Source organism: Heterodontus francisci, chromosome 30 (genome assembly GCF_036365525.1).
Source record: "Heterodontus francisci isolate sHetFra1 chromosome 30, sHetFra1.hap1, whole genome shotgun sequence".
NCBI classification, from domain to species: Eukaryota; Metazoa; Chordata; class Chondrichthyes; order Heterodontiformes; family Heterodontidae; genus Heterodontus; species Heterodontus francisci.
The window spans coordinates 28,399,315-28,412,664 of NC_090400.1; the positions used below are offsets into that span (position 1 = coordinate 28,399,315).

At 40.7% G+C, this 13,350-nt stretch overlaps 2 protein-coding genes across 2 annotated transcripts in view; one reads left to right on the top strand and one right to left on the bottom strand.

Moving 5' to 3' along the window:
- Positions 1 to 864: 864 nt before the first annotated feature.
- LOC137346437 (mucin-5AC-like) lies at positions 865 to 4,429 on the bottom strand. The gene is made up of 2 exons (XM_068009886.1): positions 1,477 to 4,429; positions 865 to 1,301 (listed from the first exon to the last, which is right to left on the bottom strand). Exons 1-2 carry the CDS (start codon positions 4,427 to 4,429, stop codon positions 865 to 867), a joined length of 3,390 nt encoding a protein of 1,129 aa, XP_067865987.1.
- Positions 4,309 to 13,350, top strand: part of tyw1 (tRNA-yW synthesizing protein 1 homolog (S. cerevisiae)) — a 160,324-nt gene continuing 151,282 nt past the window's right edge. Inside the window, exons 1-6 of the mRNA XM_068010279.1 lie at positions 4,309 to 4,497; positions 5,783 to 5,922; positions 6,436 to 6,570; positions 9,511 to 9,612; positions 10,854 to 11,048; positions 12,638 to 12,931. Coding sequence (XP_067866380.1) covers positions 4,428 to 4,497; positions 5,783 to 5,922; positions 6,436 to 6,570; positions 9,511 to 9,612; positions 10,854 to 11,048; positions 12,638 to 12,931 — 936 coding nt within the window. The 5' untranslated portion in view covers positions 4,309 to 4,427. The remainder of the gene's footprint in view (positions 4,498 to 5,782; positions 5,923 to 6,435; positions 6,571 to 9,510; positions 9,613 to 10,853; positions 11,049 to 12,637; positions 12,932 to 13,350) is intronic.

The following is a 13,350-nucleotide window of genomic DNA, read 5'->3' on the forward strand; positions in this document are numbered from 1 at the left end:
AGCAATGCATCAACTATCTCACTAGCCATTTCTTTTAAGACCCTAGGATGAAGTCCATCAGGACCCGGGGACTTGTCCGCCCGCAGCTCCAACAATTTTCTCAGTACCACTTCCCTGGTGTTTGTAATTTTCTTGAGTTCCTCCCTTCCTTCCATTTCCTGATTTACAGCTATTTCTAGGATGCTACTTGTATCCTCTATGGTGAAGACAGATGCAAAATACCTGTTCAATTCATCTGCTATCTCCTTATTTTCCATTACTAATTCCCCAGACTCACTTTCTAAAGGACCAACACTCATGTTGTTAACTCATTTCTTTTTGAAATATCAACAGAAACTCTTACTATCTGTTTCTATATTTCTAGGTAGCTTTCTCTCTTACTCTAATTTTTACGTGCTGCTTTTTATATTCTGTCCAATCTTCTGACCTGCCACTCATCTTTGTGTAATTATGTGCTTTTTCTTTAAGTTTCATACAATCTTTAACTTTTTTAGTTAATCATGGATGATGGGTCCTTCCCTTGAAATTTTTCTTTCTTCTTGGAATGTATATATTCTGTGTATTCTGACACATCCCCTTAAATGTCTGCCACTGCATCTCTATTGACCTATCCCTTAACCTAATTTGACAGTTCACTTTAGCTAGTGCTGATTTCATGCCCTCATAATTGCCCTTATATAAGTCTAAAATACTAGTCTTAGACCCACTCTTCTTTCCCTCAAACTGAATGCAAAATTCAATCATATTATGATTGCTACCGCCTCCGGGTGCCTTCACCATGTGGTAATTAATCCTGTTTAGCTTTTTCAGTTGTTGTTGCTGGAGTTGTATTGAAGTTGAAGTGTTTGATGTGTCTTAGTTGTTTTAAGGTATTGTTGGGTGGGGGAGTTTGATGGGTTTTGGCTGTTTAAGGTGTTGGGTTGAGCTGTTTAAGGTATTGTTGAAGCGAGGAGTTTGATGTGTTTGAGCTGTTGGGTTGAGGAGTTTGATGTATTTGAGCTGTTTGAGGTATTGGGTTGAGGAGTTTGATGTGGTTGAGCAGTTTGAGGTGTTGGGTTGAGGAGTTTGATGAGTTTGAGCTGTTTGAGGTGTTGGGTTGAGGAGTTTGATGTGTTTGAGCTGTTGGGTTGAGGAGTTTGATGTGTTTGAGCAGTTTGAGGTGTTGGGTTGAGGAGTTTGATGTGTTTGAGGTGTTGGGTTGAGGAATTTGATGTGTTTAAGCTGTTTGAGGTGTTGGGTTGAGGAATTTGATGTGTTTAAGCTGTTTGAGGTGTTGGGTTGAGGAGTTTGATGCGTTTGAGCTGTTGGGTTGAGGAATTTGATGTGTTTGAGCAGTTTGAGGTGTTGGGTTGAGGAGTTTGATGTGTTTGAGGTGTTGGGTTGAGGAATTTGATGTGTTTAAGCTGTTTGAGGTGTTGGGTTGAGGAATTTGATGTGTTTAAGCTGTTTGAGGTGTTGGGTTGAGGAGTTTGATGCGTTTGAGCTGTTGGGTTGAGGAATTTGATGCGTTTGAGCTGTTGGGTTGAGGAGTTTGATGAGTTTGAGCTGTTGGGTTGAGGAATTTGATGTGTTTAAGCTGTTTGAGGTGTTGGGTTGAGGAGTTTGATGTGTTTGAGGTGTTGGGTTGAGGGGTTTGATGCGTTTGAGCTGTTGGGTTGAGGAGTTTGATGTGTTTGAGCTGTTGGGTTGAGGAGTTTGATGTGTTTGAGCTGTTGCGTTGAGGAGTTTGAGGTGTTGGGTTGAGGAATTTGATGTGTTTAAGCTGTTTGAGGTGTTGGGTTGAGGAGTTTGATGTGTTTGAGCTGTTGGGTTGAGGAGTTTGATGAGTTTGAGCTGTTGGGATGAGGAGTTTGATGAGTTTGAGCTGTTGGGTTGAGGAGTTTGATGTGTTTGAGCTGTTGCGTTGAGGAGTTTGATGTGTTTGAGCTGTTGAGTTGAGGAGTTTGATGTGTTTGAGGTGTTGGGTTGAGGAGTTTGATGTGTTTGAGCAGTTTGAGGTGTTGGGCTGAGGGGTTTGATGTGTTTGAGCAGTTTGAGGTGTTGGGTTGAGGGGTTTGACGTGTTTGAGCTGTTGAGTTGAGGAGTTTGACGTGTTTGAGCTGTTGAGTTGAGGAGTTTGATGTTGAGCTGTTTGAGGTGTTGGGTTGAGGAGTTTGAGCTGTTGGGTTGAGGGGTTTGATGTGGTTGAGGAGTTTGGTGTGTTTGAGCAGTCTGAGGCGTTGGGTTGAGGAGTTTGATGTGTTTGAGCAGTTTGAGATGTTGGGTTGAGGAGTTTGATGTGTTTGAGCAATCTGAGGTGTTGGGTTGAGGAGTTTGGTGTGTTTGAGCAGATTGAGGTGTTGGGTTGAGGAGTTTGATGTGTTTGAGCAGTTTGAGGTGTTGGGTTGAGGAGTTTGATGTGTTTGAGCAGTTTGAGGTGTTGGGTTGAGGAGTTTGATGTGTTTGAGCAGTTTGAGGTGTTGGGTTGAGGAGTTTGATGTGTTTGAGGTGTTGGGTTGAGGTGTTTGAGGAGTTTGGTGTGTTTGAGCAGATTGAGGTGTTGGGTTGAGGAGTTTGATGTGTTTGAGGTGTTGGGTTGAGGAGTTTGATGTGTTTGAGGAGTTTGGTGTGTTTGAGCAGTCTGAGGCGTTGGGTTGAGGAGTTTGATGTGTTTGAGCAGATTGAGGTGTTGGGTTGAGGAGTTTGATGTGTTTGAGCAGTTTGAGGTGTTGGGTTGAGGAGTTTGATGTGTTTGAGCAGTTTGAGGTGTTGGGTTGAGGAGTTTGATGTGTTTGAGCAGTTTGAGGTGTTGGGTTGAGGAGTTTGATGTGTTTGAGCAGTTTGAGGTGTTGGGTTGAGGAGTTTTATGTGTTTGAGCAATCTGAGGTGTTGGGTTGAGGAGTTTGGTGTGTTTGAGCAGTTTGAGGTGTTGGGTTGAGGAGTTTGATGTGTTTGAGCAGTTTGAGGTGTTGGGTTGAGGAGTTTGATGTGTTTGAGCAGTTTGAGGTGTTGGGTTGAGGAGTTTGATGTGTTTGAGGTGTTGGCTTGAGGTGTTTGAGGAGTTTGGTGTGTTTGAGCAGATTGAGGTGTTGGGTTGAGGAGTTTGATGTGTTTGGGGTGTTGGGTTGAGGTGTTTGATGTGTTTGAGGAGTTTGGTGTGTTTGAGCAGTTTGAGGTGTTGGGTTGAGGAGTTTGATGTGTTTGAGGTGTTGGGTTGAGGTGTTTGAGGAGTTTGGTGTGTTTGAGCAGATTGAGGTGTTGGGTTGAGGAGTTTGATGTGTTTGAGGTGTTGGGTTGAGGTGTTTGAGGAGTTTGGTGTGTTTGAGCAGATTGAGGTGTTGGGTTGAGGAGTTTGATGTGTTTGAGGAGTTTGGTGTGTTTGAGCAGTCTGAGGCGTTGGGTTGAGGAGTTTGATGTGTTTGAGCAGTTTGAGATGTTGGGTTGAGGAGTTTGATGTGTTTGAGGTGTTGGGTTGAGGAGTTTGATGTGTTTGAGGAGTTTGGTGTGTTTGAGCAGTCTGAGGCGTTGGGTTGAGGAGTTTGATGTGTTTGAGCAGATTGAGGTGTTGGGTTGAGGAGTTTGATGTGTTTGAGCAGTTTGAGGTGTTGGGTTGAGGAGTTTGATGTGTTTGAGCAGTTTGAGGTGTTGGGTTGAGGAGTTTGATGTGTTTGAGCAGTTTGAGGTGTTGGGTTGAGGAGTTTGATGTGTTTGAGCAGTTTGAGGTGTTGGGTTGAGGAGTTTTATGTGTTTGAGCAATCTGAGGTGTTGGGTTGAGGAGTTTGGTGTGTTTGAGCAGATTGAGGTGTTGGGTTGAGGAGTTAGATGTGTTTGAGCAGTTTGAGGTGTTGGGTTGAGGAGTTTGATGTGTTTGAGCAGTTTGAGGTGTTGGGTTGAGGAGTTTGATGTGTTTGAGCAGTTTGAGGTGTTGGGTTGAGGAGTTTGATGTGTTTGAGGTGTTGGCTTGAGGTGTTTGAGGAGTTTGGTGTGTTTGAGCAGATTGAGGTGTTGGGTTGAGGAGTTTGATGTGTTTGAGGAGTTTGGTGTGTTTGAGCAGTTTGAGGTGTTGGGTTGAGGAGTTTGAGGTGTTGGGTTGAGGTGTTTGAGGAGTTTGGTGTGTTTGAGCAGATTGAGGTGTTGGGTTGAGGAGTTTGATGTGTTGGGTTGAGGTGTTTGAGCAGATTGAGGTGTTGGGTTGAGGAGTTTGATGTGTTGGGTTGAGGTGTTTGAGCAGATTGAGGTGTTGGGTTGAGGAATTTGATGTGTTTGAGGTGTTGGGTTGAGGAATTTGATGTGTTTGAGGTGTTATTGGGGCTGGCGGGATCCCAGCATGCTCAGCGGAAGTAATGGCGACGCTGGGACGGGAGGCCGAGGACTTTAATCCTGGTTCTGCAGCTTTGCCGAAGGTTTTTTTGTGATCCGGATCGGGGTCCTGCCCGGGGGGAGCGGCCATGCGGGGCTTTTTTGCCGTGTTGCTGCTGTGGCTTTGCCGGTCGAGCTGCGGGGATGAGCGCGATGATGGTGAGGCCGCGGCTTTTACTGATTGATTTTCCCTTATGAAGCGCCGCGCGCCTGAACTCACATATTAAACATTATATTGTCCTCCCGTTCTGGTGAGAGACCAATTTCCGTCTCTTATTTTCTGCTGCAACCTGCTACCTTGGAGTAACTGAGTCTCTCGCCTCGATGCAGGTTCTGAGCCTTATTTTTATGTTGCAGGTGGCTATCTAAAAGATTGCAGGACAAATACCGATTTACAAAAATGTAATTCAGTTCCTCTTGGCTCAACAATCCCCCATTACCCTTTATTCAATCTGGTACGATCCTTTTCTCTCTGCACTTTTTGAAAACTAAAGTGTTAATTACTGTTTGTACCACTGAATTACTCCTAAATATGCCTGTCACCAGTGTGAAATTATATCCTTTTTTTTCTGTTATGGTTTACCTTGAGGTAATGTTCAGTGTTTACCTTTCCTGTACCAATCAATATTTTCTGTGCTTGAGTAAGATTTTCATTCCAATATTCTTCAGTAACAGCTTACATTTATCTCTCACCTTTTAATGTAGTTAAACATTTTAAGGTGCTTCACAAGGTATCAGGCGAATGAATGCTGAACAAAAGGAAAGATTAGGAATGGTGACCAAATGCATAGTCAAGGGATGGGTTTTAAGAAAGATCTTAAAGGAGGATAGAGAAATAAAGAAACCGGGGGTTACAGGGAAGGAATTCCGGTGAGTGTGGCCTAGACAGCTGATGGCATAGTCACCAATGATGGGTAAATGAGGCCAGATTCAGAGGACTGGAAAGTCTAGGCTGGATTATATAGAAAAAAAGGAGGAATGAATTTGTATTTATGCAACACATCAGGACATTCACAGCCAATAAAAAATATTTTTAAGTGTAGTCACTGTTGTGGGAAAACAGCAGCCAATATGTCCATAAACAACAAGTAAATAATCAGATAACATGTGTTAGAGGGATAAATGTTGGAATGAACAATGGAGAGTTCTTTTGGGTATTTTAATAGGGGCATGGGATATCTATGTCCACTTGAGGTGGGATATATCGCCTCAGTTTAACACCTAATCTGAAAGGCAGCACCTCCAACAATGCAGGACTCTCTCAGTACTGCACTGGAGGAAGTTGCAAGGAAACGTAGAGGTGAGGCTAAGGTAGGATTTAAATTTTAAATTGGAGCCAGTGTAGGTCAGTGAGGACATGGGTGATTGACACATGTGACTAGGGTATGGGAATCAGGGTTTTGGTTGAGCTGAGGTTTACAGAGGCTTTTTTTTTTCTTTCCAGTTCACATCTTTGATACCTGGAACTCCTTGCAGAATTACGCATTGTCGTTATGGCATGTTAGACACTACATCTATTCTACAATTGTTGTTGCCATAGGAGTTTGGGCAGCTGTTGCGTTTTTAAGTAAAAACCATAACAAGGTAATATATCTGCACAGCTCTGTATCTTCATGACTTGTAATAAAGATAATAAAGTATTGCAATGTGGCTTTCTGTCTGCCATTCTGCTGAGGGTATCAATCTTAGTTATGCTGCCGAGTGAAGGCTTGACATTTCCTCATGGGGGGTTGACGGCGTGAATTGATAGAAAATCAGACTGACCATCACCTCTTGGTCATTATGCACAAGACTTTAAAATCATTATTGATGCTGGGAGACCTGAAAATAATATGAAAAATAAAAGGATCAACATATAAACAGTTTATTGTTTCACAAATAAGTCTTTAAAGCATTGATATTTGTATCTCAAAGTTAAGTTACTTCCCTGTTTTTTAATTGCTTCAGAAGACCAAGTTGTTTTGATTGTGTATAGAATAAATGCCTTTCCTTGTTGGTTACATATATATTGTATCTGAGAAGTGCACAGGTTCCTGTTGTGAAAAGGTTTGGTGTTAATATGGAAATTGACTATATAATGCAAAATACTTTGAACAGCAGAAAGACGAGGACAGCATTGTGCCAAAAGTAGCCAAAGACGTCATTCAAAATGGGCATTTAGTCCAAGAAGAAAAAGAAGCTCATGTTGCTGGGGTGAAGATTTTCATTGGCTCTCAGACTGGTACTGCTGAGGTATGTACTTGATCAATGATTATGCATTTTTGTCATATTAAGGATAAAGGTTGATTTGGAAATTGGAGCAATTTGAAAGAATTAAAAAATGCACTTTTTTACTTCTATTAAATAAGTTTGTGCATATTTTCTCACTTTGGTGTTTATCTAGCTCTCTGTGTTTTAAAGTTTTATAACGTTGTATCAAAGTGTTAGAAATCAGCTCAGAAGCAGGTTCACCAATCTGCTTTCAGCTATTCGTAGCTGGTTGGGTATAGGGTGATGAATTACATAGGCTTCTTTTTTCCTTCGTTAATATTCTAGCTTTATACTGTTATAGCACATATCATTTAGGAACTGTTGAAATATTTATCACATTTCTACATTAACATGGTTGCCAGTCTGTTCCAAAGTGCCACACCTGATGAGTGAGGTTGGAACCAGGTCGATCCTCTGTGACAGAGCCAGTAATCAGATATCTGATGAAAGGTCACAGTCCTGCAATGTTAACTCTGTTTCTCTCTCCACAGATGCTGCCAGACCTGCTGAATATTTCCAGTATTTTCTATTTTTATTTCAGATTTCCAGCATCAGTGCTTTGCTTTTGTATCAGATATCTGAGCCAGTCAGGTCCATAGCTCTCTGGGCTGCTGTTATTGATTGACCAACCACTCTGGCTCATTGATGTAACCTAGAGGGGTAGATCAGTCTTTTGACTGCTGGATTGCTTCTGCTAATCTCCAGAATCTGGGATACAGGCTTGCAGGGTTATTTGCAGATTATTAGGGGTGTCCAAGTTTGTGTCTTTGTGGCCCATGTAGGTGAATATTATGACATTACAAAGTTGTTTAAAATCCATGCTCCTGTTAGTTTATGTATATCACATTGATGATAGCAACATGTCTTGGTGTTCTGATTTAGGATTTAATCACCAATGAGAAACCTGTTCTAAAAGCAGCCCATTTCAAACTCCCAAAATTCAGACAGGACAAGATAGTAAATAAGAAATATAAGTGAAAATAGGACTTGTTGATTGGAGTTCAAAGGCTGAATTGTCAGGGCTTGGGTTAGAAGTTGTTCGCTCTTGGCCTAGTGGGTGAAGTGGTCTGAACTAGACAAAAGTTGAAATGCTTACCATAATATGTTTGTCAGCTGCACAGTTTTTGGCTGATATGTTCTAGGAGTATTTGAGCATAAGAATTGCTAGATGAGAAAAAAAAGGATCTCTTTAATAACTAAAAACAGAAAATGTTGGAAATACACAACAGGTCAGAAGAGAGAAACAGAGTTAACGTTTCAGGTTGATGATCTTTCATCAGAACTGGGGAAAAGTTAGAAATGTCCTAGGTTTTAAGCAAGTGAAAGGGACAGGGTGGAAAAAGAACCAAAGGGAAGGTCTGTGATAGTCTGGAAGAGAGGAGAGATTAAGTGACAAAAGAGTTGGTGGTGCAGGGCTAGAGGGAGTGGAAATAGCACAAGTGAAGGAACAAAAGATGTGTCTAGGAGAGCTGTGACTGGCAAAATGATAAACAGCTGCCAACTGAAAACCAAGATGAAAGTAAAACTGAAACCCGCAAAGAGAAAGGAATCAAACTGGGGGCAGAGATTAAGGCCTGAAATTGTTGAACTCTGTGCTGAGTCTGGAAAGCTGTAAAGTGCCTAATTGAAAGATGCAATGCTGTTTCTGGAGCTTATGTTGAGCTTCATTGGAACGCTGCAGGAAGCCCAGGACAGAAGGTCAGCATGAGAACGAGGTGGAGAATTAAAATGACAGACAACTGGAAGCTTGGGGTTATGCTTGCAGACTGAATGGAGGTAAAACCCAAAGAGGTCACCCAATCTGCATTTGGTCTTCACAGTGTAGAGCAGACTACATTGTGAGCAGTGACTACTGTATACTAAATTGAAAGAAGTACATGCAAATCGCTGTTTCACCTGGAAGGAGTGTTTGAGATATTGGACGGTGAGGAGAAAGGAAGTAAAAGAGCAGGGGTTGCATCTCCTGCGCATGCATGGAAAGGTGCCATGGGAAGTGGAGGGGGTTTTGGGGGTGATAGAGGAGTGGACCCAGGGTTTTGCAGAGGGAACAGAATGCTGGAAGGAGAGGGGAAAATGTGTTTGATGGTGGCATCACGCTAAAGGTGGTGGAAATGACAGAGGATGATCTGTTGAATATGGAGGCTGGTGGGGTGGATGGTGAGGACAAGGGGAACCCTATCGTGCTTCAAGGAGGGAGTGAAAGGGGTGAGAGCAAAAGCATGGGAATTGGGATGGACATGGTTGAGGGCCCTGTCAACCACAGTGAAGTCCCTAAGTTTTGTCTGTTGCGAACCTGCAGCTGTAGCTTGTCTTACTCTACCTAATCTCTGCAACCTTCAGAAATTTGTCACAACTTAAACACTTTTTCTTGTATTGCGCATCCCCCCTCCCTTTGCTCCACCACAGATGGCAAAGCCTCCAACCTTCATGCCCTGCTGTCTGAAATTCTCTTTCTAAACCCTCTTATCTTAGTCTCCCCACCTTCAAAAACCTTCTCAAAACTTGCTTCTTTGATCATGCCTTCTATTGTAGTTCCAGCTTATTTCACTTCTTTGTGAAGCTGCTTGGGATATTTCTGTACATTAGATGCACTGTATAATTTTGACTGCATGGTGTATCCCTACAGAGGAGAGTGCACCCCATGTCAGGCAAACAGAAACGTCACACATGGATTTGTCAGTAATTTGGTTTGGAGACATTGAAAACTCAAATGTTTAAATCAGTCAGACACATTGGAAAGGGTCAGGGTTGGAAATTAGAAGACACTACTCACTCACAATGTTGTGACATGGATTTGAACTGAGGTTGTAATGGCCACAATTTAGAGTGCTGATACATGTGCCATACAGAACTTTTGCGCAACACATCTTTTAAATTTTGATTTCCTAAGTGCTTTTAAAAAAAAAAAATCTTGTGTTCTAGAGGTTTGCCAAAACTCTTGCAGATGCGGTACAAAAACTTGGATTACCGGTGGAAGTTGTTGATCTGAAGGAGTATGATCCAGATGACAGCCTGGTGGATGAGGTTCGTTATTTTATATTGGTTAGTTTCTGTACTGTTACTGAAAGCCCTGTTAATGTGTGAAAGTAGATAACTAATACCAATGCATTTTGTTGGATGTGGTTGCTCATCAAGTTGGTGGGTATCTAAATGTATCAGACTTCCACTGTTAGCAGAAAGCTGCAATCTCAAGAGCATTTCCCTTTTCCTTCAATGTGACACATTTTTATTTCCTACACCCGCCATCCTGTGCCCATCTGAGTGATATGGGTAATTAATTCTGAATGAAGATAGATTATTGTGCTAGAGGAATTGGATTGTGACTGTCCCCACTCCTTTTATATAATTCTGGGCTCGATTTGAATCCAATTCCCAAAGATGGAAGGCTGTTTTAATCCACTGTACCAACCAGTTTCCCATATTTAAATATTATATTATGAAATGTAATGTACCTGTACTAAGATGCAGTTCTATCTTAGGGCTCCAACCTAATTGTGAAGTAAACGGAAGTCCACTTAGTTCAGAGTTCAATTGATTTTTGGTTGGAAAAGTTTGCAGGTTGGAATACTCTGATCATTTGTAGGCTGGAAGCTTGAAAAGCACGTCTAAAGCACCCAACACACCTCAGGCCATAGTAAGCAAGAGCTTGCCTAAGGAAGTAGTTATAGATGATGAACCTGAGGAAAAACTCAAAAAAGGAAAATTTTATCTTGAGCTTTTTTATGTCTGTTTATGATTTTAATCTTGTATATGTTAACAAAGTTATTAATTCTACCTGGATTATTGAGAGATGCAAGCAGCTTTTTTCTTTCCTAGTGAATACTTGGAAATAATTATTTAGTATCCTCATTCTTGAAGCTGTGTCCAAAAACAGTTGACTTCCTGGTGCACATTTTTACCACCATTATAATTATGTTGAAATAACATTTAAACCTTGCGTCAGACAAAAACAAGATTACTGTATTTTGGTGCATTTCATAGTTTTGTTCCAATAACTCAAGAGTATTGCAATTTTTAATCTATGACTAAAATTAAAAAAATTCTGGTTTTGAGATGTGTTTTGAAATAAAAGTCCAAATAGCTGTAATTATTTGCAAAATTTCCTACAATCTGATCTTGCCTAGTTTTGTCTACAGACAAGTTTTGAGTGATTTAAAAATGTTCATTCATATAAACAGTAGTTTTACCTAGGGTAATAGATAACACAGAAATGTATTTTATGCTCTGATCTGCTTATTTAAAAATATACTTCATTGTTTGTGTAGGTGTACAGTAAAACTATCTGTGTATTCATGGTTTCCACATACACTGATGGACAACCAAATGAAAGTGCAGCCTGGTTCTGTAAGTGGTTGGAAGAGGCAACACATGACTTTAGATATGGCAAAACCTACCTCAAAGGTTTGAGATACGCAGTATTTGGCTTGGGCAACTCTGTTTATGTAAATCATTACAACACTGTAAGTATATTGTCTTTGCTTCTGTAATTGCTCAGAGTTCTGTTGTATGACTACAATCTTTTAAAAATACAGACAAAATACTTGAACTATAATGTGATGACTCAACTGCCTTTTGAGAATTTATTGCAACTTGACCAATGCCTGATAGAGGAATGAGAAGAGGTTTGTGTGGAACATAATCGTCAGCATAGACCAACTGAGCAGCTTGGCCTGTTTGTGTGCTGTAGATTCTATATAACTTATGTTGTACAGATCTAAAATTCTGATCTTGGTTGCGTACTTTTGTTAGTCTGTGATTTTTCTTTTTAATTTAATTTTGACTTTGTTAAAACAGGATGTGCAAGATACATTATTACTGCCTCTAAGGGATAGGTTAAAAAGTTGCCAGTAATAAAGGAAACATTGGTATCATTGGTTTCCCTTACAGTGGTATTCTTCTGAATTGTCCTAATGAGTACAGGATGAAAAGCTTCGACAAAATGTCTCTATTTTCAGCAAACTCAAGTTCTGTACTACCAAACAAATATTTTAATCTGTTATGTGTGAGTTTTATGTGAGAATGAGTTAAAATCTCACCATGGAAATATGAGAGTTTGAATTCCATTAAAAAAAATCGTAATATAAAGCTGAGACAGGTAAAAGTAATCAAGAAGCTGTCATGTTGTTGTTAAAAACTCAACTGGTTCATTAATATATTTTATGGGAGGAAACCTGCCATCCTTATCCAGTCTGGCTTGTGTGTGACTCCTGCCTAGACCAATGTGATTGACTCTTCATCATTCTCTTAAGTGGCCTAGTAAGGCACTCAGTTGTATCAAAGTAGTTCAAGAAGAAGGGCAACAAGGAATGGGCAATGAATACCAGCCTTGCCAGTGACACCCACATCCCAAAAATGAATAAAAGACACAATGGGTATACTTGCGTTTAAGATACTACATTGATCAGAGAAGATACATGTTACAGTGGCTTGGAGGGAAACATATACCTTTGGAATTACAAATACTGCTTTGTTAACCTAAAAATTCTCTTCTTTGCTATTAGTCAAGTAGCTAAACATTGCTTTTTAATTTTATTACAAGGATTGAACATACTGAACAATCCTGAGTATGCTAAGAATTACGCTAACAACCAATTTAAGGTTATCAGTCAGGCTTGCAATAGGGCTCACTGTTGCTTGCTGCAAGCTACATATATTCATATGCAGGGACCTGTTCTGTGCAGGCAAAAGGAACATGTCCAGGTGTTGCGTTTTATTTTTAATTAAACAAAAGCGTGGGGGACAGTAGTTCCCTGGTGCATTCTCTATGGCAACACCTTAACCAGAGTTGACTTGCCAACCAATCAGCACCCTCTTCTCATGCAGTATAGATTGTTGCTCCCTTTGAAATTTGGCATTCTTACATCTGTCCGGATGAGTACAAGACAGAAAGCTTCGACAGTATGTCTCTTTTTTCAGCAATACTCAAGAATTGACATACTCTTTCTGCTGATGCTTTTTTGTGTACTGCATTTCATCTTCACAACATTACTGTGAACAGCAAAATAAACTATTATAGTTTTAACTGTACAGTGCACGTCATTTTTTTCAGGTCGGTAAAAATATTGACATGTGGCTGTGGATGTTGAGTGCCCATCGTGTTATGACTCGTGGAGAGGGTGACTGCAACGTGGTAAAGAGCAGACATGGCAGCATTGAGGCTGACTTTAGTGAATGGCAAGATAAATTCTTGAGCAGACTACAGGCACTGTACAAAGAGGAAAAAAAAGAGTGTGGTGGTAACTGCAAAAAGGGGAAGTGCAAATCCAAAGAGAAGAAGCATAAAGAGGAATCCTGTCAGAATGATGAAGTGCCAGAAGAGATAATGGATCAGAGTAGTGGACAGGTAAATTGGATCACATTAAAAGTACTCTACTGAATGTAATAAATGCTCACCTCACAATTCTGTCCTAACATTTTAAATTTGGCAGGGGATGGATTCATCAGAAAACACAGAGTGGCTTACCCATTTTCACAGATCACCGCTAAATGTCTAACTTGGATTTTGGTAACTTGCGTTGTAAAGCCTTCCCATCCTAACACAGCTTGTGGATGTATAAGACCTCCTGCCCCCCCACCCGCCCACCCACCACAGATCTGGGGAAACATGACCTCTGTCAAATTGTCCTTTGGTTTCTGTAAAGAGTGTGCTATATAGAAGACCACATAACTACTTGCAAGAACAAATGCAGTCATTTGTCCAGTGTGTTTTAAATTACACTGGGAGTTCACAATGCTCCTAAATATTTTCTAATATGTGCACAC

Coding starts and splice junctions, on each gene's coding strand:
- LOC137346437 (XM_068009886.1), bottom strand. CDS start 4,429: ATGGCCGCTCCCCCCGGGCAGGACCCCGATCCGGATCACAAAAAAACC. Junction 1,302..1,476: donor CTCAACCCAACAGCTCAAAC/GCATCAAACTCC, acceptor TCAACCCAACAG/CTCAAACGCATCAAACTCCT.